We start from the raw sequence: 25580 nt of genomic DNA on the forward strand, positions 1-25580 counted from the left end.
AGGACTGTCTCTTACACAGGAAACTTTACACTCAGACTGCAAAGCCATGGAGATTTTGTGTAGACAATTGATGTTATTCAAGAAACAGAGTTGTGGTACAGTGTGCACTTTGAGGACTATTTTTTTCTTTTGTAACCTTTCTGATGATATTCTTCTCATGATTAATGATATTTCCAAAAATCAGTGGTGAAACTCTGAAAACAAAACAGCAGCATAAGTGTCTTTAGGGCAAGTAGCAAAAAAATTTACTCTGTACAAAAGAATACACTTGCTATTTTTAAGGAAGCACTTTTTAAGAAATTGACAGGAGCAGAAAAAGTTCAGCCAAAATATCTGAGGAATTTTAAGTAAGAATTTTCTGTGCTTTTTACTGTATTGTGTGATTAACCACATAATTTTTGCTACAGAAAGAACAAAAAGCATGCAAATGTGACAATCATTCGTACACAGCTCCTGAGGCATCCCTGGACATACAAAGCAGCTGCACATTTAATCTCAACCTAATATTATCTCCTCCTTCCAACACTTTTAAGAAAAATATCAAAAAATGTTTGCTTCATGAACAGCTCCCCCCAGGTTTTCATCACCAAAGTGTTTGCTCCTCTACCTCAGGTTGCCTCTTTTCCATCTTTTTTTAATCTGAATAGGGGGCTTTTGGGACAGCATTGACTGTGGGCACAGGCTGAGCACCTTTTCTGCCCACATCTCCTCTTTCTGGCCTTGGTGGAGGGAAAAGCCCAGTTCTACTGCTTTCAACTTCATGTTATTTATTTTTTAATTTTTCTCCCAAATAATAAGGTTGCCAGAAATACACTACAGCAAGGGTCAGTAATAATTCATTGGATATTTACTGTTCTTCAGTGCAGACAGAAATCAAGTTTCCTGCTTCCAAGCCACATCAAATTACAAATCACACAGCCCTTGACTGTTGCAAGAAGCAGCACCCAAGCCTTCTACAGAGTGATCACAACACGACACGGGACCATCACCCTTGAGCAGGGAATGTGGCCAAGGCTGGACTATCACCTGCTGGGGCAGAAGCTGTAAGAGGAATATTCTGAGCACCTTAGGTGCCACAAACTGGGCACACCAACGTGGCTGGCTGGCAGTGCTGGGGGAAAGGAGGATGTGGTACAAGGAGGACAAGTACAGGGAGTGAAACATTGCAGGCTTCCATGTTCTCCCCTCCTTGGCCAAGGCACAAGAAGTTGTTCTGAAATATTTTGAAGAGCTGTGGGGCTAAAAGCAGACAGAGGGAGACCAACCCCACAGTGCCACTGTTTTATGAGGGTGCCCTAGAAAAGCCATGGTCCCAACCCAGCAGTGATGAGACCGCAGGAGGCCACACAGAGCAGTACTCAAAAAACTAAAGCAGCGTCTTTATTTTATACATAACAATAGTATAAAAAGTTTATTACATAAGAGCTGTTCTGTTTACAATATATTATATTGCTTCAAGCTGATGCAGAAACTTCATACATTATAGCTCTACTTTGTTTACAATATATTATGTCAGTTAAATGGTACCACTGCAGTTTCTTTTTAATACACAAAACTGTAAAGCCAAAAATAACATTGAATCGAGTTATTCAGTTTTTAAATTAGGCAACTTATTTATTTATGTATCTGTTTTTCATAGGGAAAAGTCTAAATACAAAATTTGTAAAAATTTGCAAAATGCACCTTTCTTTTGTCTAAGACAAATTGCATCTGTAGTCATTGAAATAATTCAGGGTTAGCATCTACAGGGTTTTCTGCTTGAATACTGTTACCTAATTTTTGGATAACATTTGCTATATAACCAAAAAAAGGGAAGTTTAGCTGTAACTGAAGTGTAGTACAAAACACCATCCAAAGCACTGAGAGAAGAAGCCTATATAATCATGCTACAGAAGTATTTATAAAACTTAAAAGGAGTAGTAAGTGTCAGCTCAGTGGTTTATAATGAAGCTAATAAAATTCCAGCCGGTAATCTTAACTGTAATGAACAGCATTTTAACATTCAATCCATGAGAGGTTAATGAAGGCTGTGAACTTTGTGTAACACGAACCATTTCAGATGTTGGAGCTCACCAGATATAATTGGATTCGGGTTGGACATGCTTCTCCTCGGCCCTTTTTGGAGAAGGCGTGTGCTGCCTGTGCTTGCTGCCTGCTGGCCTCAGGGCGCTCAGACCGCTGGCTCCATACCCTGCAAAATTATCCACTTCAATAAAAAAGAATCCACAGAAGTGGGCTCACAATCCACAGCTAATATTTCAAGTGGAAACTGTCTTACCCATTTGAACAAAGGATTTTGCTTTGCCTTACAAAAGTGCTCATGCATCTGTTACCCCTCAGGACGAACCAAGTCCTGCCGGACAGACAGATGCTTGGCCTGGCCAGGGAGCCCAGGGACCTCAGCACAACCAGGCTATCACTCAGCTTGGGGTTCACATCTGTAAACCCCACACCAGGTGGGTTACAATCATGGTGATCTGCCAGCTCTAGAATGGGGTGTAAGCAACCCCCTGGGGAGAATCTGCACCAGCTACCTGAGCTGGGCTTTGCTTTATAGCTGAATGCAAAGAAAAAGAACACCAGCGACCATAAATGCCTCGGGGGGGGGGGGGGGGGCGGGGCGGTGGGGAAGCCATCTGAAACAGGCCTGCTAGAGCTGCTTTGTTGTGGAAAATGAAAGTGAACAATAAAAATGGAATCCAAAGTATTATGTTGTAATTTTTTACAGGTTCATTTACTCATCTCATTACTTAAAGCTCATGGAAACGACTTGGAAAAACTGAGTCCTCTGTTTAATTTTTTAGCCACTTATTTTTTAAGAAAACAGCTGTACCAAAGAGCCTTTCATTTGATGGAATATGAAGCAAGTCTCTCAAGTTAACTATAAATCTCCTCTCAAGACCCAGTGACGTTTGGTTTCAGTTGAAAAGAGGGAACTGCAGTGCATGCACATTAATGGGGGTGAATTTTGCCCAAATGTCCATTTCACAGTTTCTTTGCTGAATACAGAGCGAGGTTTGCAGTACTAAACACAGCAGGACTGTACCCAAACTCCAGATAATGAAGGATGCAAAACCTTGGAGTTTACAATAATGTGAGACTATTGACTTCTTATCACAAGGCAGGTGTGAGCTTTGGTTTGGTTGTGCAGATAATTACTTCTTTGGTGATGGTCACCTAAAGTAGGTATTTGTTTTCATTTGCTATCTGAGTCCTTTATAGGAAGAGTATGACAGGAAGAAAAAGTTCATACCAAACATAAGAACTGTACTTTGTAGTGGTTCATTTCCTCATATCTTTTTTCTAACCATACCTTATACTAATGGTATTTCTCCTTCAGAGAGTAGCATGAATACTTAAACACAAATCCACTAGGTGACAACAGAAAAGAGGACTCCCAATTTTCACAGCAAACCTAATTTTCACAGCAAAATCCATCTTAGTTGGAAAATACTCAGTTTTTAATGAAAATACTGTATTAATTCTAATACATTTTGATGTGACAAAAACCACATGCATCGACAGGTTTTAATAAAAGTGAACATTCATTGCAGTTGATGTTGCAACATAAGGTTCACATTCCTTATGGCTGATTGGTTTTGTAGCTGCAAAATTTTTCAACTTTTTTTATTATTGACACATAAAACATGACACGTGAATTGGTAGCCAACAGTGATACACATAAGTATCTTTTGGGAGTATATAAAGATCACATATTGAAGATCTGCTGTTTCAGTATTGTTGCACATGAAACATAAAATTAAATATGAAGTTCTTACTGGATATATCCTATTGTATTTAAAGTAATTATATAGTACCATTTTAAGCCCAGTGAAATGATCAGTTGCTGCAATAGATAGTAAATGGACCAAAAAGCACAACAGAAATTTATTTCAAGAACTTTGCTTTGGGGCAATGTATTTTGTATGCTGTGGAACATGGGTGGGAAGAGGAAAATTAAAATGTGAAGTTGCTAAGAACAGATCTTGCATAATTCTTCAAGTTTTCCCCAAAATTTCTAAAGGACATTACATTTTTTCTAAGTTTCAATCAGTTTTAAAACCTGACAGAGTTTTACTTTTAAAAATACCTACCCAGCATTTCAAAGCTAGCTGATATTACTGAGGAGTATTGAAAGAATACCCTTCCATACTATGGTTGGAAGACATGCAAGGTCCTCCTCTGATTGATACCAGATTCTGGAATTTCTAATACAAAAATGGTCATGATAAAACACTTTCAAATTTTTATGAATTTTTTTTTAAGTAGGTAAAATTACAGAGTATTCAAAACCTTTGTTTATTGATTGGATTAAAGATTAGAGAAAAAGGAGTGTGGTATCATTAATGATGCTGGAAATGAGCATCATTAGTGGAAATGAGCAGCATTAATGATGCTGCTCTTGAGGCAGTCATTTCTGTATAGCACTGGGTGTGTAACACCTCAGATACAGCTCTCAGGGTTTGTTTCTCACTTACTTTTATTGCAGTGTCTCCCGTGCCAGCCTTCTTTGCACTGGCATTTGTTGGGCTCCACACAGGTGCCGTACAGGCCACAGCTGGGTTCACAGACAGCTGTAAAAAGTGAACACATACACCTGGGCTCTTGACATTTCATCCAGAGACAGTCACACATTTGCTCTCCCTGCTGTTTCACATGATGAGCTGGTCCTGGCACAGGCTGTGGCTCTCAAAGTAAACCTATGCCTTTGCACTCAGTGCAGTCAGAGCCCTGAAACAGTCCACGCTCATCTCTTTACCTGCAAGGTCTGGCTCAGCCCCTGGCAAGACAGTCAGGTTGTACAGCAGGGCTGAGCATCCATCAGAACAAGCCAGAGAAGGAGAGTAGTCCCCAGCACCCCACTCAGAAGTGTTCTCATTGTATTTCAACATGGCAAAGCACTGACATTTTATTAAGTATTTCTCTAGTACTAAACTGCTATTGCTGAGCTGACACATTGCTGTTTTATAGAACCCAAGAGTACAGAAGAGACTGTGAGGACACTTCTGTCAAAAAAAGTTTCTGGTTTCCTAATTTCCTTTATTCTGGTGTATGATGTATGTCCAGAAAGTAAAATAACTCGAATTACTTTGACAACAAACAACTAGCAGTGATGTTATGTAAAAAAGGTCCTGCACAGTGAGCTTGATGTTCCCACAAGGACTGATGGAGCAGCTTTGGTACTCACGCTTTGAACACAGGTCTCCCTGGTAGCCTTTGGAGCACTTGCATTTATTCCTACCAGTGCATTTGCCTCCATTTCGACAGGGTTGATGGCATTTACCTAGAAATTGAAAATGTGGAAACAGTGGTCTTAGTCCCCTGTGCCTACGGGAGACAAGTGTCGGACAAGCTTGCCTTGTACCTGAAAAACTCATCAGATGTTAGAGTGTGCATGAAAGACTCTCTTTCAAGTCTGTGCTTCCAACTTATAAGTGTTCTTGTCTTTTGAGAATATGACAATAATTTGGCATGGCCAAAGCCTGTGTGACCTTGCAGCTTTTGCCCAGGTCTGTGCCACTCTGCCTCTGTATCCCCCTCATGACTGCTCAGTACTGACTCCTGCTTTCCTCACCCTTTACAGGGGGGCAGCCCTGCCCAGACCATGCAGTTCCAAAGAGCAGAATCCAAACCTGAGGGGCCTCAGCAGAAAAAAATCTAGAGCCATCTGAGAGCAGTAAGATGCCCAGGAAATGACAGGTATGGCTGCTACTTGCAGACTGTAAATAGATAGGCTGGGCCCTTCAGCTTGTAGCACAGGCTGGGAACACCGTGGTGCTGTGAATGGTGCAGTGAGGGATGTTCCACATGGCAGCTCAGAAACTAAGGGCACATTAAAAATACATGCTCTTCTTTCCTGTTTGCAAAGAACAGAGCAACTTTGCTAACAGTAATCACAACTGGCAGACATTTTTCCAGGCTCTTGGTCTGGAAATTACTTTCCTTCACACACAGCCTTTGCCAAAGGCATAGGCTGGGTCAGGTGGTGTTGTTGTAGGAAGTCTTGTTTGGCCCTGATTGCCTGGGGCTGAGGAGACCGCCCTGGTGAGAACCACACTCAGTTTCTTTCTTTAATGCTGGGCTTGACCACCAGGGACCTTCCTCAAAGTTAAGGTCCAGTGTCCACCATCAGACTGCCTATACCTTGTTAGAATTCGTCTGCATTTCTGAACTAATTAAATCTTCACTCCTCTCTAGGAAGGAAGCACAGTGCCCATGAACTCAGTCACTCCCAGGCTGAGGGAGGCTCACTGTCACTTCCTGGGTGCTTGAGCCACCAGGAACTGCACCCTCATTTTCCTGCCACCTTGGTGCCCATATGTACCAGTGCAGCTTTTCTCATTGTGGTCCAAAAACATTTTTTATTTTTTCTAATGCCACTAGATTTCCTAGATTCTTCAGAAAAGAGAAAACAAAGGCACCCTTCCTAGATTTAACACTAATATTTACCTGTATCTGTGAGCAAATAAAACCTGGAACCTGGGGCAGCAAACTGATTCCCTTCCTTTCCTTTTCCCTTTCCCCCTTTTGCTTTCCCTTTCTCTCTTTTTTTTACTTTTTTTTTTTTTTTTTTAAGAAAGGTATTAACTGAGACCTGCACATCATAATTTCAGCATCAACACTAACTTGCTGTGCTGAAAACCTCATTTCATGATCACAGACTGTCCTCTTGGGAGCTCAACATCACAGGCAGCACCTGCTTAGCCCTCGACCCCTGCAGACCTCTGTGATATACATGTGTATTGCCAATATAGAGGAAATACTCATTCCTATTCTACCTAATTATTTTAATAACCCTGAAATAAGTTTCATGAGCAGCTGGTGGAACAAACTGTGCTGAGGAGAGTTTCTGTAAATGCATAATTCTTCTGCAGGAGCCTTTGGGGAGGGAAACTTTTGGCATTCTAATTTAGAAACATTTGCATCCCAAGTAATTTACAATTGGAAAGAGCAATGCTAAAGAAATCAATGAACTTCCCTATTTCTTTAAGTAAATCTGAAGAATATGGATTAAGAGACATGACACCAACTTCCAGCAAGTTGCAACAAGCAAGCATTTGGCTCAGCACAGCTCAATTAACTTTGGACTTAGATATTGTCACAGAATGAAGGCAAGAGTAAAAACTCTCTCTGTTATGGACTAAGAAATGGAAAAAGCAACAAGAGCTGGTGACAAGTAGGAGAGGAATCCAAAGCAAAATAAAACTCTGGATACAAAGTGAAACACTAATTTAAAAAAAAACCTGGAAGACTTTGAATGTTTGTTAGTTTCGTAGGCTGGGTCCAGTACACTTCCCAGGAGTCTTACAGAGGGATTCCATTATTAAACAAGCACTGAAAACCTATGCCCAATTCTAAAAAAAAACCCAAACAAACAACAAAACCTTGCAATTTTCAGAAGATGGCTTTCTGCCTACTGAAAAGTTTTTCCCCCTCATTATTTTAAGAAGCCCATGATTGCATGTAGCTGGCCCTGGATCTAAGAAAATGGACTGAGTTGTGTTTCTGCTCTGGTGTTTCTAAGCCTTGTCTAGATATCTTGCAATCTTCCACTGTTGTGCTGGTGCAGTGCCCAGGGGTGATGACAGCTGTCAATCTCAGTCCTGGCTTTACAAGAGCCAGAGGATGTGAATAGGTTTCCTTGCTCTCATTGACATTGTCCCAGTTTAGATCTCAGCATACCACAATCTGAATCTGCTCTTTTTTCTTTTGTACAGAAGCTAGTTTGCTGCCTGTATTTTAATTAATTTAATTTGAGTTTCACAAGTAAGCCTTTCCAGGAAGTCAAAACAGTTGCACTTATTCCAAGCAGCAGTAGACAAATACAAGCTCCAACTCCTCAGACAGATCAATTAAATGGACTGCCCTTAATTACACATGCTGCAAAGGGAGTTCTAAGAATTCTCCTTAAAAAAACACCACCAAACAAAAAATACATGCTTCTCTCTGAATCAAACTTTAATTTTCATCTGAAAAATGTCAACAAGGTTGACTTTTTGGGGACTGAGGAAAGAAATGGAGTTCTGCCAAATAGTCAAATTTGAGCTTGATGTAAGCAAAGGTAAATCCAGTGAAAACCCACACTGTTCTTGTTGTATATGATCTGAATTTATATCAATGGGCAGTCTTTATTTACTTAAAAACAATAAAGCTTTGGTGCTTCTTTTCCCTGAATTTTTAATGCTGTAAAAAGGAGTTGCAAAATGCCTTGTAATGCACAGAGACATGGTGAAACATTTACATACACCTATTGTTAATCTACACATAAAGACTGAGCAAAGTGTAGGTCTCACTGTATCTGTGTACTTTCTTTGCATAGTAATTCACTTGTTGTTGTATACTGGCTGATAGCAAGTTAAGAGTATATTTCCATGTGTTTTCAAAGTGATAAAAATTCCCTAATTGTGAGGAGAGCTTGTTTCTACTGATGTATATTAAAAAAATCATCATTTACATATCCTAGGCGAAACACTGCTGTCCATGCTCCTGTGAAGGTGCTGGGGAATATTGGTGGGATTATTTACAGCAGGGAAAGCTTTCCTGCACAGTGTCCTGTTGGAAGTTGTAAGTCCAGGAAGAATGAGGTCTGGTTGTACATCCTCAAGTCACCTTGTGAATGTCACTTTACACGTTACATGAAAGCTCTCAGCTCTTACAGTTTAGTTCTCCTGTTGCCCCAAATCTTTTCATTCCCAAATTATAGTAGCCCTTGCAGAGGTGACAGCTTAAACTCAATCTGCTGTGCCCAGGTGTGATTTGCCACAATGTTTGAAAATAGATGCACCCCACAGGCTTGGCATGGTAGAACATCTGTCTGCCACAGGGCATTGCTTGCATACTTATGGCTTGAGGATTCTTACCAAGCCTGGTTACTAGTGAAAACAGAACAGGGCAGGGGGTAAGATGGTCCAGCAATGAATCAAACTTCAGAGGAGGAAACTCATTTGGAAGCATGTGGCATCTGACTCCGAGAGTCCCAAACTGCTGTGTGAGACCCTTGCTTTGCACCCAGCAGAGGCAGCTCACATGTTACCATTCAGGCATTGACAATAGAAGGAGCTGTAAATGAAAGCAAGAACACAGAGATGCTACTCACTAATTTCACACTGGTCTCCCTCATAGCCTGAAGGACAAATGCATTTTCCCAGATAGAAACACGTCCCTCCATTGAAACAGGTTGTTGTACAGTTTGCTGAAACAAATAAAAGAGGAATGAACTAAGTCATTAATATGAACTAGGACCAATTTGTACTTAATATTCTCTGCTGTTCACCCTAAATAAACATTGAGTAGGTTGTAAAAGCAGGATTAACCTCTTTTCATCTGGTTTACAAAGACTGAAATGCAGTTATTCCTACATAATGCCTTACATGGGCACACACACAAAGCAATATAGAATGAGACAAGTGAACAATACAGCAGTGACCTCTCTGAGGACAGACTGTGTTACATCTTTATCAACCCTCACACATAAAGCTCATTGAAGGATTAAGGCACTATTGCTATTGAAACTGCCAGTGTCTGATAAAAGGAGCACAGCCTAGGACTGGAAGCTACTTCTACAAGAGGATACTTCACTACAGCTCTTAAGTAATCCTTTGACTGAAAAGAAACCTCTGTGAGTTTTTCTGTGTGGTGATATTGATGCAAATGCTCTGACTTTCAGCTGCCAAATAACTTTCATTGTGTTAGATGTGACTTTTCACCCAACAGCTGGGATTCACATTAATCCTTCAAGACATCAGGAGCATTTAATTAAAGTGCACATTTGAAGCATTTTCTAAATGTGAAAGTCTGTTCAAAGACTAGAGAGAAGACATGAGGGCATTGATACTAACAGTTTGTGTAAAGCAATAGGAAGGTTCCCACTGTTTTGCTGAAAAGGCCTCTAGGACCTTTTGCATTCAGTCTTTACTTCGTATAGACCTGCAATGACAAATGGAGCTCAACATTCTGCCATGAGCAGCTCAGTTACATTTCTGCAGGAAATTACTTGGTTCTTTCTACATGGTAGCTTAGACTGTTTCCAATTACTGCTCTGAACAACTGATTGTTGGTTTTCACCCTTCACAAGTCCCACTGCAGCAACAAAAAATGAATAGCTTGCATATTTTTTCATGTGTCCAGATGCAGCACATTAATGTACTAAATAATTAGTAAAATTAATTTTACTACAGGAAACTAGAGCTCAAATTGAGGGGGGTTTTTTTGTAATTTTTTTTTCTCTCCCCAGAAACAGAAGTGATTTTTGTGGTAAGATCCACAGTTTTCAGTGGATCAACTGAAGTGATTATCAACAACCCTTCACAGAGCTGGGGTGTATGGATACCTGCAATTTCCTATATTCTTCCAGCAGCTGCCAGGCTGTGCTACAGCATCTATTTTAAGAACCACAATATTTTACAAACTTATTTACTTATGGCTTGCCTGACTTTCCAAAATGCACTCCTAGAGGGAAGCTGCCAGAGGAGAGTAAGGAGAGGCTGCAGCGGGCAGAGCCGGGGCTGTGGTGGGCGTTTACCTTTGTCGCAGTTAATGCCGTAGAACCCCGGGGGGCAGATGCAGAGGCCGGGTGTGATGCAGAGCCCGCCGTTCATGCAGCGAGGAACACACAGTGCTGAGGAGTGGGGAAAGCACAAAAAGCATTGCTGTGGCAATGTCCAAATGTCAATACCGTCCTGGTATTTAAATACATGGCACATTGACTCCTTAAGCTACTTTTCCTTCTGCTTATTGTTCCAAGTCATCTTTGCAAAGTGCCTCTGGTAAGGGGTTAAATCCATTTTTTCAAATCCATTATATCTTTGGTTTGTATCTGGCAATTTCTGTATAGTGTTACTAAAAATTGTAGGCTAATTGAAGTTCAAATCTGACTCCATATGTAAGCAGAAATTGCCTCTTGTACAGTTTAATACCAAACAGGGGAGAGCAACGCACCTACACACTCTGGATATTTAAAATCCCCCCAGACAAGTGCTCTCTACAACTGTGTTCTGGTTCCTCAGCTGTGCAGGCAGGACTATCCCAGAGGGGTCAGTAACTCAGTGGGGTTCCCATGCAGGCTTTACAATGAACCTTCCCTATTCCTGCATAACTGAGCATAAGCATGGCTACCTAATTTTGGCTAGGAAAGGCTTGTGCACAGCCAAATGGTCCTGCATGCTCCCAGTGAATCTCCTCTGGAGCCCCTGTGCTCTTCCAAGACCTCTCTGCCTTGTGACTAACACAAAAGGCTCTTCAGGGAGGCATGTTAGGGGGCAATGCTTCACTTTGTGGTTACCCACAATTGGTACCAGCAGTGAGGTTGGGTCCATGCTGGTGAGTTAAACAGCACCCAGGCATGGGGCCAAATGGCCTGTGAAATCATTGTGTGAAATTGCTGGCGGCTCAGCTTTGTCCCAGCTGACCAGCAAATCCTCCTGGCCGTGGTCCTGGGATGAGTAGTGACCACAGGCTCCTCCCAGGAGTGAGTTTGTAATGGGTTTGTTGGGAGGTAAGAGTTTATTAAACATATGAATGTAAGCTGTGCCAGTTGCTCTCCAGGCCAGAGAATAGTCCTTGACCCTTTGTATTTAATATATTTGATGTAGCCAGTGTATCTGGGAGTGAATGATTGTATTAGAGTAGGATGCCCATGGGGATGGGTGTCTCCAGTCGCCCTGGGGAGGGACTGCCACTGGGAAAAGGAAGGGAGGGGTAGGAAGAAGATCCAGTTTCCCTGCCAAGTCACACCGATTTCCTGGCTCTTCACTCCTGGAAATGTTGTTTTGAGCTATTATCCACTCATGGAAGAGAAAGAGAATCTTCCCTTCATCTTCCCATCTTTGTTTTCAGCCTGCTTACAAATCTGATCTTATCTGCAAATAAACAAATGCAGAGCAACTAAAGCACTGTGCTTTGTTTCACAGCTAGTCCTCATTAGCCGAAGAAATTTATTTCATCTTCTTGCCAGAGAGATTCCCTGTGATTAGGGATCACTTAACTATTGTATCAGTCTTTGTTAAAAGTAATTTGTGAAAGAGAAAATATTTTTCATGTAAGAAATTCATATTTCCACTAGACTATGGATAATAATAACAATTCTCTTACATATTTGAACTCAAAATATACAAAATCTTCAGAATAGGCCATTCTTAATTTAGGAGAGCCTACAATGCAGGAGATACAGTTTTCTTGAGATTGTGGTAAAGAAGACAGTTGAGATTTTTTTATTAAATTACCTTTCTCACAATGAGGCCCGTAAAATCCATCAGGACATTCACAGACATGTCTTTCGTTGCAAACCCCTCCATTTCTGCATCCTCCTGGACATTCCACTTCAGAAAATATAACAACAATCTTAATTAAAATGTTATATACTTCAGCTGCCAGCCAGATCTCAGTGGGATTAATATATTTCTTTGACACAAGAGTTAAAATATTTGCTGGCAGACAAACACTGAAGAAATGGAAATTCAGCTAAGATTTCTTCAACATAAATTGGTTTCTCTTTTCGTAGTCTACAAACAGACGTTCCATCACATGTTCACATGGCTGATGCACTTGTTGTTGGACTCTGCATTGTTATTTCTCTGCTGCTCTATAAGTGCATGAGCTATGTGGATGCTCTGCTCTGCTCAATCCAGTACTTTATTTTCTGTGTGGAAATGAGCAGGCAACTTGGTGCAGAACTTGCATGGCTGGTTAGACCTACCCTTAGTGTGCAGGACCAGTTTGGATTTCTGCAGCCTGAAGTAGACTTCACTGCAACTTGCATTGCATTAATTACCACAGCTGTTACTACTGAGGTGACAATGATGAAATCTGTGTTCACATGAAAGAGTGAGCATCAAGGCTAAGTGGAAGAAGACCAGAAAGGAAGATGAAAGCACTCTTGCACAAGAGTTCTGCATCCTGGTCAGCTCTCATTCATATCTCAATTACTGATCAAATACGTAAAAGCATTTGGCAACACTGGCAGGATTATACAGGGATGAGAGATACTTCTGGATACCACCACTATCCTCAAAACAGAAGGCAAACTAAATCAAGCCCCATAGAACACCATCAAAAAGGGCTGCTGGGTAGAAAAACAGTTACTTAAAAATGCCTTCCCAGATCCCTCACAGAGAATAAGGCAGGCAGGAGAGACTGCCTATTCCCATTAGAAAAACTCAGCATCAGTAGGGATCAGTGGCAGGCACAACCTCCTCATCTTGATGCTCTGTTGTGTGACATTCCAAGTGAGAAGGTTCAAAACCTGTGAGGTAAAATGACATGCCTTAAAAGTTAAGCTGTTTGCAGCCATAGTAATTGTTGTAAAGGATTTTTGGTCCTCCTGTGTTCTAACACTGTATTCTAGGAGTTTTTCTGGAAATGCTTCTCTCTTTGTACTCAAATGCAGAGCTGCTATTCATTACCAAAAAAATGCACACTTAAATACATACAATTTCAAGCAGAAAAATAGGAAAACATATATTTTTTCTTTGTGACTACCTGTTAGCCACAACAAATCCTCTCTTGTCCACAAAATTGCTCCCTTGCTCCCCTCACTTCCTCTGATTTGGCCTTTTTGTATGGCCAAGAATAACTGGACACAGTGACTAGGGCCCTGACAGGAGCTCTTCACCATGTATGATACCTTTCAGAGGAAGGAAACTCACACATACTCTAACACCAGCCACTAAAGACATTCTTATCCTTCTCAGCATCTGTCCTAAAACGCTGCTGTTTCCACCTTACTAGACACAGGGCAGGAATGGAAGTTATTCCAGTATGGGCTGGAAGAGATGATGTGAGAAAACTCCTCCTTGGCATGTCTCTAAAGTTTGGGAAATCTTTCTTGTGTCTCTCAGCTGGCTCCATGAACAAAGAACTGGGACAATAATCAACCCCAGCTTTCCTGAGAGGTCATATGATGCAATACTGCTAAATTGTTGGATATTACAGCTCATAGAAAAATGGTAACAACAAATAATAACATAGAAATTATAACTTGGATGACTGCTATGACTACACTGAGTTTGGAGCCCTTCCTCTTTAAGCCACTATTTTCCAAAATACAGACCTGTAACTCTGCTCTCCCTATTAGAATACACCAATGTTATTTCCATTAGTTCAGTATCTTTGAGCTGAACTGAAAATAAAAAAAGCTAGGAAAAGTTTTATGCTGTATTTACACCAGACACACAACTTCATACATGAGATCTGATTGGTTTTGTGTATTTAAAGCCTCCATTTTTCTTCCTGTTTCTCTGCCCACTTCTTCTCCCCCTCCTCCACTTTCCCTGGGCTAATTGGCAGCAGCAAGGCTTCAAAGGGGACAAGCAGCCTTGCTATTTGTGCATAGTGAGGATTCAAAGAATAAACAGCTCTTGCTCCCACTGTTCACTCTTTGAAACCACACTACAGCCAATTATCTCAGAGAAAATAGTGCAGAGAAGAAAATGTGGGACTGTGAATGAAGATTTAATGGGGGAAGAAAAAAAATCTTGTTCTTTGTACATCAACCCTTCCACAGGTTAATTTGATACAATTGCACATGATATGGGATAATTATCTTATCTTGGACACTGATTTTTCAGTTTCCATAGCCTCATTTCCATAGCCTTAAAGTGATAATTATAGTTGGTGGTGTATCAAATTAATTCAGAAAGTCTTATTACATAGTGCATATGGTTTATAGATCAGTTGCTTGACCAAGTGCTCTCCTTTCCAAGCAAACACTGCAAAAACTTCGTGGCTTCTCTCCTAGCAGCGTGCCCTCTGTGCTTACTGCTTGATAACTGGAAGTACTGAACACAAACTTCCACCATTTTACCTGTATCAAAAGCCAAGAGGTTGCACCTGGGCTACAGAGAAGATAAAGCCAAGTTTTGCAAAAATTTCCTGAGTTAAGATTTTTGTATTCAGTTTGGATGCACAAGTTTGAGATTTAGAGAACTAACGACACCCAGCTGGAGCTGAGGCACTGCCAGCATTAACTGATACCAGTGTCCCCACTATAGTTCCCAGAAGGTCAGTTCCCCAGGTGTGCCATTTCTGGAAACCTTAACCTCAGCCTGCTTTCACAGAACTAGCCCTCCTCCAAGCACCTTGAATTGTTTGCTAATAGGGGCTTTTCATGTGATACATCTCTATCAATGTCCTTAATCGACATCCTACTGATGTTAATGTGATGAGCAGTGAACAGCAGGAGGAAGAAACATCACCAACCCAGTCTGCTAAAGGAGTTCCTTAAGAAAAGGCTCAGTAAACATGTAGCAAATGATCAGCAAATGCACACAGAACCAGAAAGCCTGGAATTCACCATGACTGCTTCACATTGTGTGACTGCTTTACTTCCATTCTCTCTAGCTCTTATCCTAAATGAAACATAAGACAGTCAGGTGACCTGGTCTAACAGCATTCCAGCATGTTTTCTTCAGTGTTACCTTGCTGACAGGTTTTAAAGAAGATGGCGTTCTGAGGGGTCTGGAGAATAATATTGCCTTCTGAATTCATTATGATCACGTTCACTTCAAATGCAGCAACCCCATCTTGTTTTCCAAGGCAAGGAAATCCAACCTGAACAACTAAAAGGATAATAATACCAATAACACTTATATTTACATACACATACATACAAAAGCATACATTGCAATACTGAAAAAAAAATTATAGATGTATCTAAGCTTTGGATGAATGCCATTGATGAAACAATGTAAGGCAGATCCCTTTATTCAGAGGTGGCTCTAGGGTTAGAAGTAAAGTAGGACAGGAGAGGAGCTTGTGCTCATTTGCTGAAACAACCCCAAGAGGCTATTGTGCAGACAGTGATCTTAACACAACCATGCTTTTCTTGCAGATGAGGCAATTACTAATGTGGAGGTATCTAAGGATATATCAAAACAAGCTGGAAGCCTACTTTTTATTTTCTGAGTTGAACTTCTCACTTCTGAGTCTAAATTTTCTAAATTTTCTATGCTGTCATATGACTTCTGTAAAAACATATATTTAGGGAAAAAGTTACTTTAGGTAAGTTTTTCTCATTTGGATATTGCCATTATTACCTAAATAAGATACTGATCTAACCAAAACTTACTCCATAAAGTGCTGACAAAATAGTACACTTGATAAGTATGATCATGGGTGCAGTTTTTAAAAAGAAGGTATAAACACCTCACTCTGACAGAGCTAGTTCAGAGTAGTGACATTTGCACATTGCCTTCCCAGGAAAAGTATTCAGACACTTTTGAAATACAAAGAGTTTAAGCAACTAATTAAGGCAAATAAATCTGGAGTATTTTAATGATGAAGTAAGCCCAATACCTCAGAACTATGGAATTCTCTGTTGTGATTGTCACAAGTGACTCAAATAATCTTCAGATGAAATTATTTTATCTCTTTTCTTCAAAATTGGCTCTTCTTAGCTGCCTGAAAAGTCAAATCCAACTAATAGAAATTGTTTATTCCCTTCTTCTGAAGCTGGTCTGAGATTTCCTAATAAAACACAGAGCTAAAAGCCCAACATTTGGGTTGGTTTAGATTGCTTGTTATAAAAATTTTGCAAGTCAGAATTTTGCCATTTTTGTTATTTGGTGCCTTGGTAAAATACAGAATAATTTATTGCTGAAACACATTCTGCCTCTGGTAAGTCCTACAAACAGAAATGTGCCTTGCAGTTGTCATTCTAAAGAATTACATAGTTGAAGGGCTTTTGCACCAACCTTTGCAAAACCCAAAACCATGTAACCAGGTGAGAAGAAGGAAACACAGTTGATTATTTAAAATATACATTTCAAATGCTGTAAACTTCTTAAACTGTAGTAACCTTCTTATAAGTGACCACTTACACTTCTTAGCATAAATGCAGGAAATCGGTGCTTGGATTAGGATGTGTTTTAGTTGAACAAATTGCAATGGGGAAGATGTGGCAGACTGTTAATGACTGTAATGTATCTAGATTTCATTGAATTGGTAGCAAGCCCTGAACTCCCCTGAGAACTGGCTGTGGTTTAAATGCCTAGGGAAAAACCCAGAAATGCATCCCTGGAGTCCAAAGCCACAGATCATAAACCTTTTATTCCAGCACTGCCCACTCTGGAATTTTTGGACTCCTCATGTGTGTGAACAGCTAGGCACACAGATATGCAGTAAAGGACCCTCCTGTGAGCAAAAACCACCTGGATCCTGGCTGAACTCTGTGGTGGTCCAGAGCTGGAGTAAAGCCCCTAAGCTCTTCCTGAATCTTTGCATTTTTTTGCCTGTTTGAAAAATGCTAAGCACCCACCAACAGCACCACAGTCAAACCAAAGCACAGAGGGAAGTCCCTTGCATCAAAAACCACGGCCATGAGCTCCTGTGGCCTATCACAGTGCTGAGCAGGGCCACAGTAGGGCAAACCTCAGCTCTGGTCCCTGCTTCCCTAATTCAGGATGCAGTCTACATATGTCCACCACTGCCTAGAAACAAGGAGAGGGAATCACAGATATGGACTTCTTTCTGTTAACCATTCTCCCACCACCAGGCCAGAAAACAGCCTCTCCTGCACATATATATTTCTGTATCCTCTGGAGCACTTCTATCCAGGGCTGCAGAGCATATGGCTCTAATAGGAACAAGGAAAGTTTAACAAATTTGAAAAGTAACCTGAGGAAACCTAGTGACTTAAACCAAATTTAATTTGAGGTAGTAATTAGAATGCTCTCCTAGGATGCAGAGGATGCAGGTTTAATACCTTTTGTCTGGGAGGTCACGCCTTTTGCCTTTTCCCTCTGCTTAGGAAACTAATGTTCTCTAAATTGTCTTCAGGAGAAGCAGGCTGAGAGTAACTCCTGGATGCCTGCAAGCCTTTCAAGTTTGCAAGCACTTGCCTTGCCCACAAAGCAAATGTGCCAAGGCCAACAACAAAAACCACCTTAAGGGACTCCTTCAGGGACATCTCTGAATGACCAATCTCAACAGGAGCAGGCATGAAAGGTCTGGAGAGGAGTGGGAGCCCATACACAGTCCTGCAGCCCACTGTCACTCTCTACCAGGATGGCAGAGAGAGCAGAGATGGTGTTCCACTCAGAGAAGACCCTGATTTCTGCTGCTGAGCTCAGAGAGATTTTCAGCATGTTTGGATGCTCAGCACCTATATTTTAATGTCTCAACACCAGCAGTGTTGAGGGAGAGAAGGTCTCCTGAGCCTGGCTGGTGGACTGTGGGGGCTGCAGGAAACGCTGTGCCAGCAGCCTGGTCACACCAGCCTGCACCAGCACTGCACTGCCTGGCTCAGGCAGGGACAGCAGGGCCAGCTCGGGCCACTCAGGGGGCCAGCTCTTTCACAGGCCACTCCCTTGCTCCTGGGGGCAAAGCTGTAGCTGTGTTTACCTCTCTGAGTGTGGTGTTCAAGATGTTAATCACTGCCACAAAAATGACTCACTTTGTTTTGAACTTGCTAGCCTCAGATTGAACCACTGGACCTTCATAGGCTTTTCCCCGCAGTCAGAAATGAACAGCCAGCTGCTTCTCACTGGGCAGGTATCCACACTCCTCCCAGATACCTTCTTTTGCACAAGCTGAGCCGTCTTAGCTCTTTAAGCTCCCATTGAAAAGCATCTCCAGCCTTCTTAACATCTTACCATGAGTTTAGGTGTAACAATATCATGTTGTGAGCACTGAGTCAGCTACCAATTCTTGGACTTGAGAATGGGTTTTCAGATAAGTCTAAGGAACATAGGTGATTTAAATCCCACTTAAATCCAAGGAGAATTTGGTACCTCATCTCAGGATATCCTGAATTAGAGAAAGCTAAGACAAGGACAAGGCTGCGTCCAATGAGAAGCTATTGAGTAGATTGTGACTCTTCAAAGTCTGGCAAAGAGAAAAAAAATCAGGGGATACATAATAGATTTGTACAAAATCATGGACAGGATGAACAGGATAGATTGACTATTGCCTCTACCAGTGCAAGGACAGTTGCCCATCAGATGAAGCTGTTGCAGCCAGACTTGAAACAACAGGAGGGGGATCTTCATGCAATGGATTGCAGTGAACTCCTTGCCAAGGTGATTGGAGATAACAGGAGATGATATGGACTCAAGGACAGCCTGGGGAAGTACTAGAAAGTGAGATCTATAACCCACGTGGGCTTACAAAGTAGACAAATCACTTAAGACATAGGAAATTAGGCTGAAGGTAGTAAAAGCTGAGAGGGTGAATGGAAGTATCACATGTGGTTGCCCTCCTTTTGCTCTTCCACAGGTTTTCTTATGGCCACCATTGGCCAAAGGACAAATACAGGCTATAGAGGCCCTACAGCAATAAAGCTGTTCATATGCCTTATTTGGAGACAAATATCCTCAAAGAAGTTTCAAGAGTCCACTGATTTTTATAAAACCACAGGGCTCAATTACCTCTGAAGGAGGTATCTGTTAACCCTCAGTCTTGTTTCCCACGCTCATGTTTACTATAGTTGTTTCTCCCCTTTTAGTTCTCCTTAACTGTCTGTAAGGGCAATTAATTTTCTTTGGAGTAAAACACTTTAAAAAAATACCATAATTGTTGATTTGGTACTAAATACCAGCTTGTGGTTGAATTTCTTATGGCATCTGTGTGTATAGAAAAATTCTTTGAGAACACAGTAGATCCAGGCAAACCAGACTAAATTTGTCAACTCTGTTTTGCCAACATTTTAATTACATCAATAATAAAAAGTAGTAAACTATCACTACTTTGGTAGCATGTATTAACTTAGGACTACTTAGTTAATTTTGGCCAGCTAACAGGGAATGTAAAAAACCCACCATCATAGTAGTGGCTCAAAATTAACAGTGTACATGCTTCAAATTCTGTGTGGGTACTGAGCACTGGAACACCAAACAGGACTTAAATACTGCTTATATATACACCCAGTGCAGTGGTGCCCTGCACATGATCCATATAAGGGAACACCATGGACAAGCCCCTATTAGTCCTGGAACTGAGGTACCAGTGCTGCCAACAGGATAAATCCTTTTTGACTTTAATAAGATCTCCCATCACGATGGTTAACAGACCTTCTGCTGCAGCTGTGAGCTCTCATCTCTGGCCTCCCTGCACTTTTAGATTAAGTTTTCCTAAACACAGTCAGAAATGAGTCATTTTGGTCTGTCCTTTCTGGACAGTTAAAAATTAAGGGAGAAACTAGGTTATATTAGAGAATGCTGAGTGCAGCAGAGAGTGCTTTTCACATATCTCACCTGCTTTATATGGAGATAGAAATAATGCTTAATGAGAACTTGGCCTCTATGACTTTTAGGTTGCTTTCAAGTATCTTTATTTGACTTCATTGGGCTTGGAACCAATTCAATTGCAGCAGCTGTGTACAAATATCATACCATCTTTCACTCAAATGTATTTTCAATACCACTCCTTCAATCTGCACTGAATGGAGAGACCAATCATTCGTGCTAAATTCCAGGTGTCATGGCAAAAAGCTGTATTGAAACATTACTTCAATGCCAATCTACCACAAGCTGAAAAAGGAGAATATTATACACAAACTTTCAGAAATTATCCACTGAAAAAGAGAGAAGGAATAAAGACTCATCAGAGATGAAAACTTGTATATCAGTGTTTCATTTGCAGTCCAATCCTCCTGTTTTATTACTCATCTCTTTCCCATATTTATCCCATAGGTTGGCTAAGGCAATTTAGGAAACGATGATTGCTAAGACACTGCTGTCGTCAAGAGACACATTTCTGCCTTCCTACCAGAGGCTACCACGTGTGAACCTGAAACAGATCACAAAACTGTTATTCATCCCCTCCAGAGCTAACTGGATTCAATAATCTTTCATGGAAAGCTTTTTTACTCAAATCAGCTCACGACACACCATGGTATTTCTAGAGCTTTTGCATTGGGGCGTGGGCTCAGCCTCTGCTGTGGGGCTGTAAATTCCAGTGAAGGATTAAGAATGCACAACCATGGGATAAGTGATAATTTATAATATCCTAAACTAGAACTTGTGTCTTTGAGCTGAATGCCTGATGACTCCAAATGAAAGCAGAATATCCACAAACTGCAAATTCTGAAAAACAGAATAATTTGTTAACTTTTCTGATAGTGATCAAAGAATTTGTTTTCTAAAAGTTGTACAACTAAGTAACAGCATTCGTGAATTTTATGCAACAATTTTGCACGAGTTTCTGCTGATTTATCCACACATAAAAGCTTCATGTGTCTTGACTCAGACAAAATATGCTGCCGTACTTAGGCAAGGCAATTGCAAACTGTTCAGTGCCAAGCACTGTGGCAAGCATTGCTTTAGGCAATAAACTTCAGAACTACAATTCATAATGACATATTTAGACTTTACTGGCTGTAGAATATATTTTAGAGAAACAAAACTTAGGCTATCAACAGTACAAACCTGATGGTTTATGAGGAACTGTTCCAAGCAGGGGGATATTTATAGTTGGATCAGCCATTATGCCTTTATCCAAAGAGTGCAAAGACAGGAATTCATAGTAGTACTCGGCCTACGACAAAATAAATGAAAAAATCTATATTTATTTTAATTGTATTCACAGAAGCAAACTATTGAGTACATAAACTATAGCAGAACTACTACACTTTTCATGATGCCATTCACTGGATTAGTTTCTATAATTTCCCTTCATCTAAACATCATTTTCAGACAATTTCCTCTTATTTCATAGATTGCGAGTGACCATACACAGTAATCAGCATGCAGCATATCAGCAATGAAAATGGCATGCATGTAATGGAGAAATGTTACACAGAGAAGATGTTTTATACAACCCACACTGTTCATCTGGCAGACAACAAAAATATCTGAACACTAAGCTCATTCTTAAAGCTGTTTTTTTGGGCAGAATCCTCCTGGAACTGACAGGTGAGCCTGGATAACCTGCCTGTGCCATGAGTGCAGTTTAAAGGGCAGAGGCACACACAAGTGAGGCAGGAGATCATCCGGGCTTGCTCTTGGCTGACCTGCACAGCGCATTGCCTTGGGCAAACAGGGCCAGGCAGTGAGTAGCCATGGTGCTGGGGCACCACAACAGGACACATACCTTGTTCACAACTCTGACACTGCCTTGTTCAACCCTGCTCCATTACATTTTTCCAAAGGTGGAGCTGAGAGCTCTCCTACCAAGCTGGCTTCATGTCACTCATTAACTGCAACACCAATGATTTGTTGTGGCGATCCCTAGAAAGTGTCAGCATGATTTAGAAACTGCTTTCCACTACCATAATCCTACCCCTGACAAGCACCTGCATTGTGGCACAGATTGCAGGTTCTGGTACTTTTGTCCACAGGAGCCTGGCCTCTCTGTTGGGTCATCTGTTCAAGATTTCTTCACATTTGATGCAAAGTGCCACCATGTGTCTGCAGCACACACACCTGAGATGTATGCACCTTAGCCAGTCACTAGAGGCTCCCACTTCTGTCAGTAGCACAACTGCTGGTGTGCAGAGCAAGCAGAAATGAAACTTTTACCTTAAATTGTGACATCTCATTTACCATGAAGCATACAAGGGATTACAGGTAATTCTATCTGCTGGTCTCAGGTAAGTGCTTGAGAGCTTAGCATGGGCACTGGCAAAAATGTGTTTCCATCTGCTCACTGACAGTAGATGGTACTGTTCTGTTTACCTTTTAGATAAAACAGTGCAGCAAAGAGATTAAAGCCAAAATTTGGGCTGATAAATGATAGCTTGTTTATGTCCATAAGATGTCTGTCCGTGTCCTTAACCAGAACAAGGTCCTTTTTCTCCTGTAATATCCTGGCTCCCCAGTACAAGAAGGACTGATGGCACCAGAAAAGCACTCATGACCTGGGTAGAATGGTTGTTATGAAATTCCTGATCAGCCCTGGCAGGACATTCACTTGATCTGTAGGGACAGTAAGAAGATCCTATAACAGAGAGGAAATGGCATGAGGGGCTACACTCCACATGGATAATCTTCAGAGGGTGTTGTGTAGGCACAGAGGACTTGCAAAACAATAGGGCAGGAAACAACGAAAGGTTTTAAGTAGGGGTTAAACACATGGAGTAAATGTGTGAGGGAGACAGGACATGGAGAGAAACAGTAAAACAAGAGATGAAAAATGAAGTCTGGGGTAATGTTCAAAATGCTGCTTTTGATTAAAACCTTTTTTTTTCCAATACAACATACCATGCCAAAATATGAAAAAAAGTCATAAAGTAAGATTGTGAACATTTTTGTTTTCAAATAAAACTTTAGTTCAGAAAAATAATTGTACGTCTCCACACATCTATAGAATAGTGCAGTGAGTGAGTCAAGGCTCCACTGTCTGTTTCTCATTGGTTAGCTTTGATGTTTAGTCGTATCTAAACCAGGTCATAATGAGTTATGACCTGGGATATTAAAACATTATGTTCTTACTATTCTAGTAAACAACAACTGGTAACTAGTCCAAATAGCTCCACTCCCCTATTTCCATTCCAGACACACTGTTGTAGAAGGTCAGCTTGTGAGCCAGATTCCCAATTTGTAGAAAAAGGACTGGAATCTCATTTTCTAGAGCCAATTTTCTAGTGCCTAAGGACAAAACAAAAAGAAAGCTCCCCATGGAAAAAGGGACCCATTGCTGCATGAGCCACAATACTCACTGCTGCTGAAGGAAGCAAGTCCACTAAGCAGGGCAGAGGCGTAGCAGTGGTTAGTGCCTGAGGCAGGAGTATGCTCTGATGGCACGTTCAAAAGATGGGAAGAGACATTGCACAAGCAACAGGCTGCTCAGAAGAAAAGCCACACATTGCACTGTGGAGAGATAACTGCTCTCACCATTTCTCTGCAAAAGTTTGTGCATCTGCTGAGTTGACAGGAACTGAACTTCTTGAAATGATAGTATCTAAGAGCTGAAACACCTCAGGTAGATCCAGCTAGCATAACTTCAAAGTCATGTGCTGCAGAGTGTGTTTGCAAATTGTGTGCTGAATTGAGTTGGTTAAACTTTGATATTAAAGTTATATACAAGAATCCCAGTCTACAGAGGCTGCACAGAGAAGCAGGGTAGTTTCACTTCTCAAATCTGTGAATCTAAAACATGATCTGACTGCCATAAATCCTATCTATTTGGAGAAAATCTGTCTTGACACTAACCCTACATCGTGTCTCCAATATTGTCCTGCTGTAATTGGAGTTGATTGCCAGCTCCAATTGCCAATTAACTTGCATTAATCATCATGACTGAAAAGCAAACAACATGCTTTCAGCAAATATTTACCATGCTCCAATCTACCATGACATTTAGTGATGATGGTTAATTGAAGATATAGGTTTGTGCAATTAAATATTGTCTAGTGACTACTGTAATTTATGCTGTAAGTGGTCATTGTGAGTGACCTGGCAGCGAGAACGAAGTTTGCTTGGATATTGTTGACGGTAAAGGGAAAAAATCATAATCTGTAATTCCCTTTTCCATTATAAAGGTACTCTTGTGGTTTTTTGCTGGGTTTTTTGTTGTTTTTTTTTAAAGCCAGCCTACAAACTCTCTGGTATGTGAAGATCTAAACTTGGTAGAGAAGCTGAATCTTAGACGAACAGTGCTGTCAAAGGTGGTGAAGAAAATGGGGTTTGCATTAAATTGCTGCTCACTGACAATTGCACACTTTGCATGGACAAAGGATTTTGGCTTGACTTCAGGAAGCACCCAAGGAGAAGTGTGCTTTACTTCTGTGGAAAATCTTTGTTTGAGATGCTCAGAACCTGAGGCAAGGACCCTTGCAGACCTTGTGTGGACAGTCTGGGGAGCTGGTGCTTTCAAGCAGCAGGTAGCCCCAAGCAGTTGCCCTTTAACAGTTCCCCATGTGGGTAAAGCAGAGAGAGGAAATTTCACTTTAGGCAAACAATTCCTTGGTCGGGATTAACTTTTATGGACTTTGAATGGCTGTTTTCTATAAATCAGAAGAATTTAAAAGGTTATAAAAATAATGAAGCCCTCTAACAAGTATTGTAGAGAACATGTGTTGGCAGTTTGGTTTTAAACGATACACAGTTAAAATTCCTACAGATCTCCCTCCCTTGGTTCAATATCTACTGCATTGAAGTTCTCTTATCATTCAGATGACATGTTGTTTCTTCCTGTTTTTTCTTTCATGTTTTATCAAAGAATTCACAATAATATGCTTTATGTTTTCTTCATTTTACATGACAGACATAGAATTGTAGTACCTAAAGCAAAGAAGAGTAGCTTGAACTGTTGTATGTTATGGTTCAATAACCTAATGAAATCTGCACCCTTTCTAATTGAGAAGCAAAAGTATGTTGGCTTTGCAAGTAGATGTAAGAAAATAACAATATTTTCTTCTCACTATTTTAAAGGGACCAGTGCTGAATGTTCTGTTATCAATTAAATGACATATATCTTAATGCCAATTTTCTATATTTAAAGGAAGAAACACATCAAAGAAGTTCCTTTTTATCCCAGATCCATGAATATTTCTGGCTATGCATACACTGGATGATTCTACCCTGCATTATCCATAGCAGCTGCTCCCAGCTGCATATGCCATAAATAAAGTCACGAAGTGAGACAATGTATGTGTTTGTTAGGTGTTTACAGCATGGACCATTGCTTCTCCAAGATATTAACTGCAT

The 25580-nt window shown here is 40.8% G+C and overlaps 1 protein-coding gene across 1 annotated transcript in view; it reads right to left on the reverse strand.

Annotated features, from left to right (window-relative positions):
• Window positions 1-1355: 1355 nt before the first annotated feature.
• Window positions 1356-25580, reverse strand: part of WIF1 (WNT inhibitory factor 1) — a 37471-nt gene continuing 13246 nt past the window's right edge. The window contains exons 3-10 of the mRNA XM_030238612.2: window positions 21360-21468; window positions 15414-15554; window positions 12222-12317; window positions 10523-10618; window positions 9098-9193; window positions 5189-5284; window positions 4479-4574; window positions 1356-2191 (exon numbers count right to left, since the gene is read on the reverse strand). Of these exons, the coding sequence (XP_030094472.2) occupies window positions 2070-2191; window positions 4479-4574; window positions 5189-5284; window positions 9098-9193; window positions 10523-10618; window positions 12222-12317; window positions 15414-15554; window positions 21360-21468 (852 nt within the window). The 3' untranslated portion in view covers window positions 1356-2069. The remainder of the gene's footprint in view (window positions 2192-4478; window positions 4575-5188; window positions 5285-9097; window positions 9194-10522; window positions 10619-12221; window positions 12318-15413; window positions 15555-21359; window positions 21469-25580) is intronic.

Source organism: Serinus canaria, chromosome 1A (assembly GCF_022539315.1).
Source record: "Serinus canaria isolate serCan28SL12 chromosome 1A, serCan2020, whole genome shotgun sequence".
NCBI classification, from domain to species: domain Eukaryota; kingdom Metazoa; phylum Chordata; class Aves; order Passeriformes; family Fringillidae; genus Serinus; species Serinus canaria.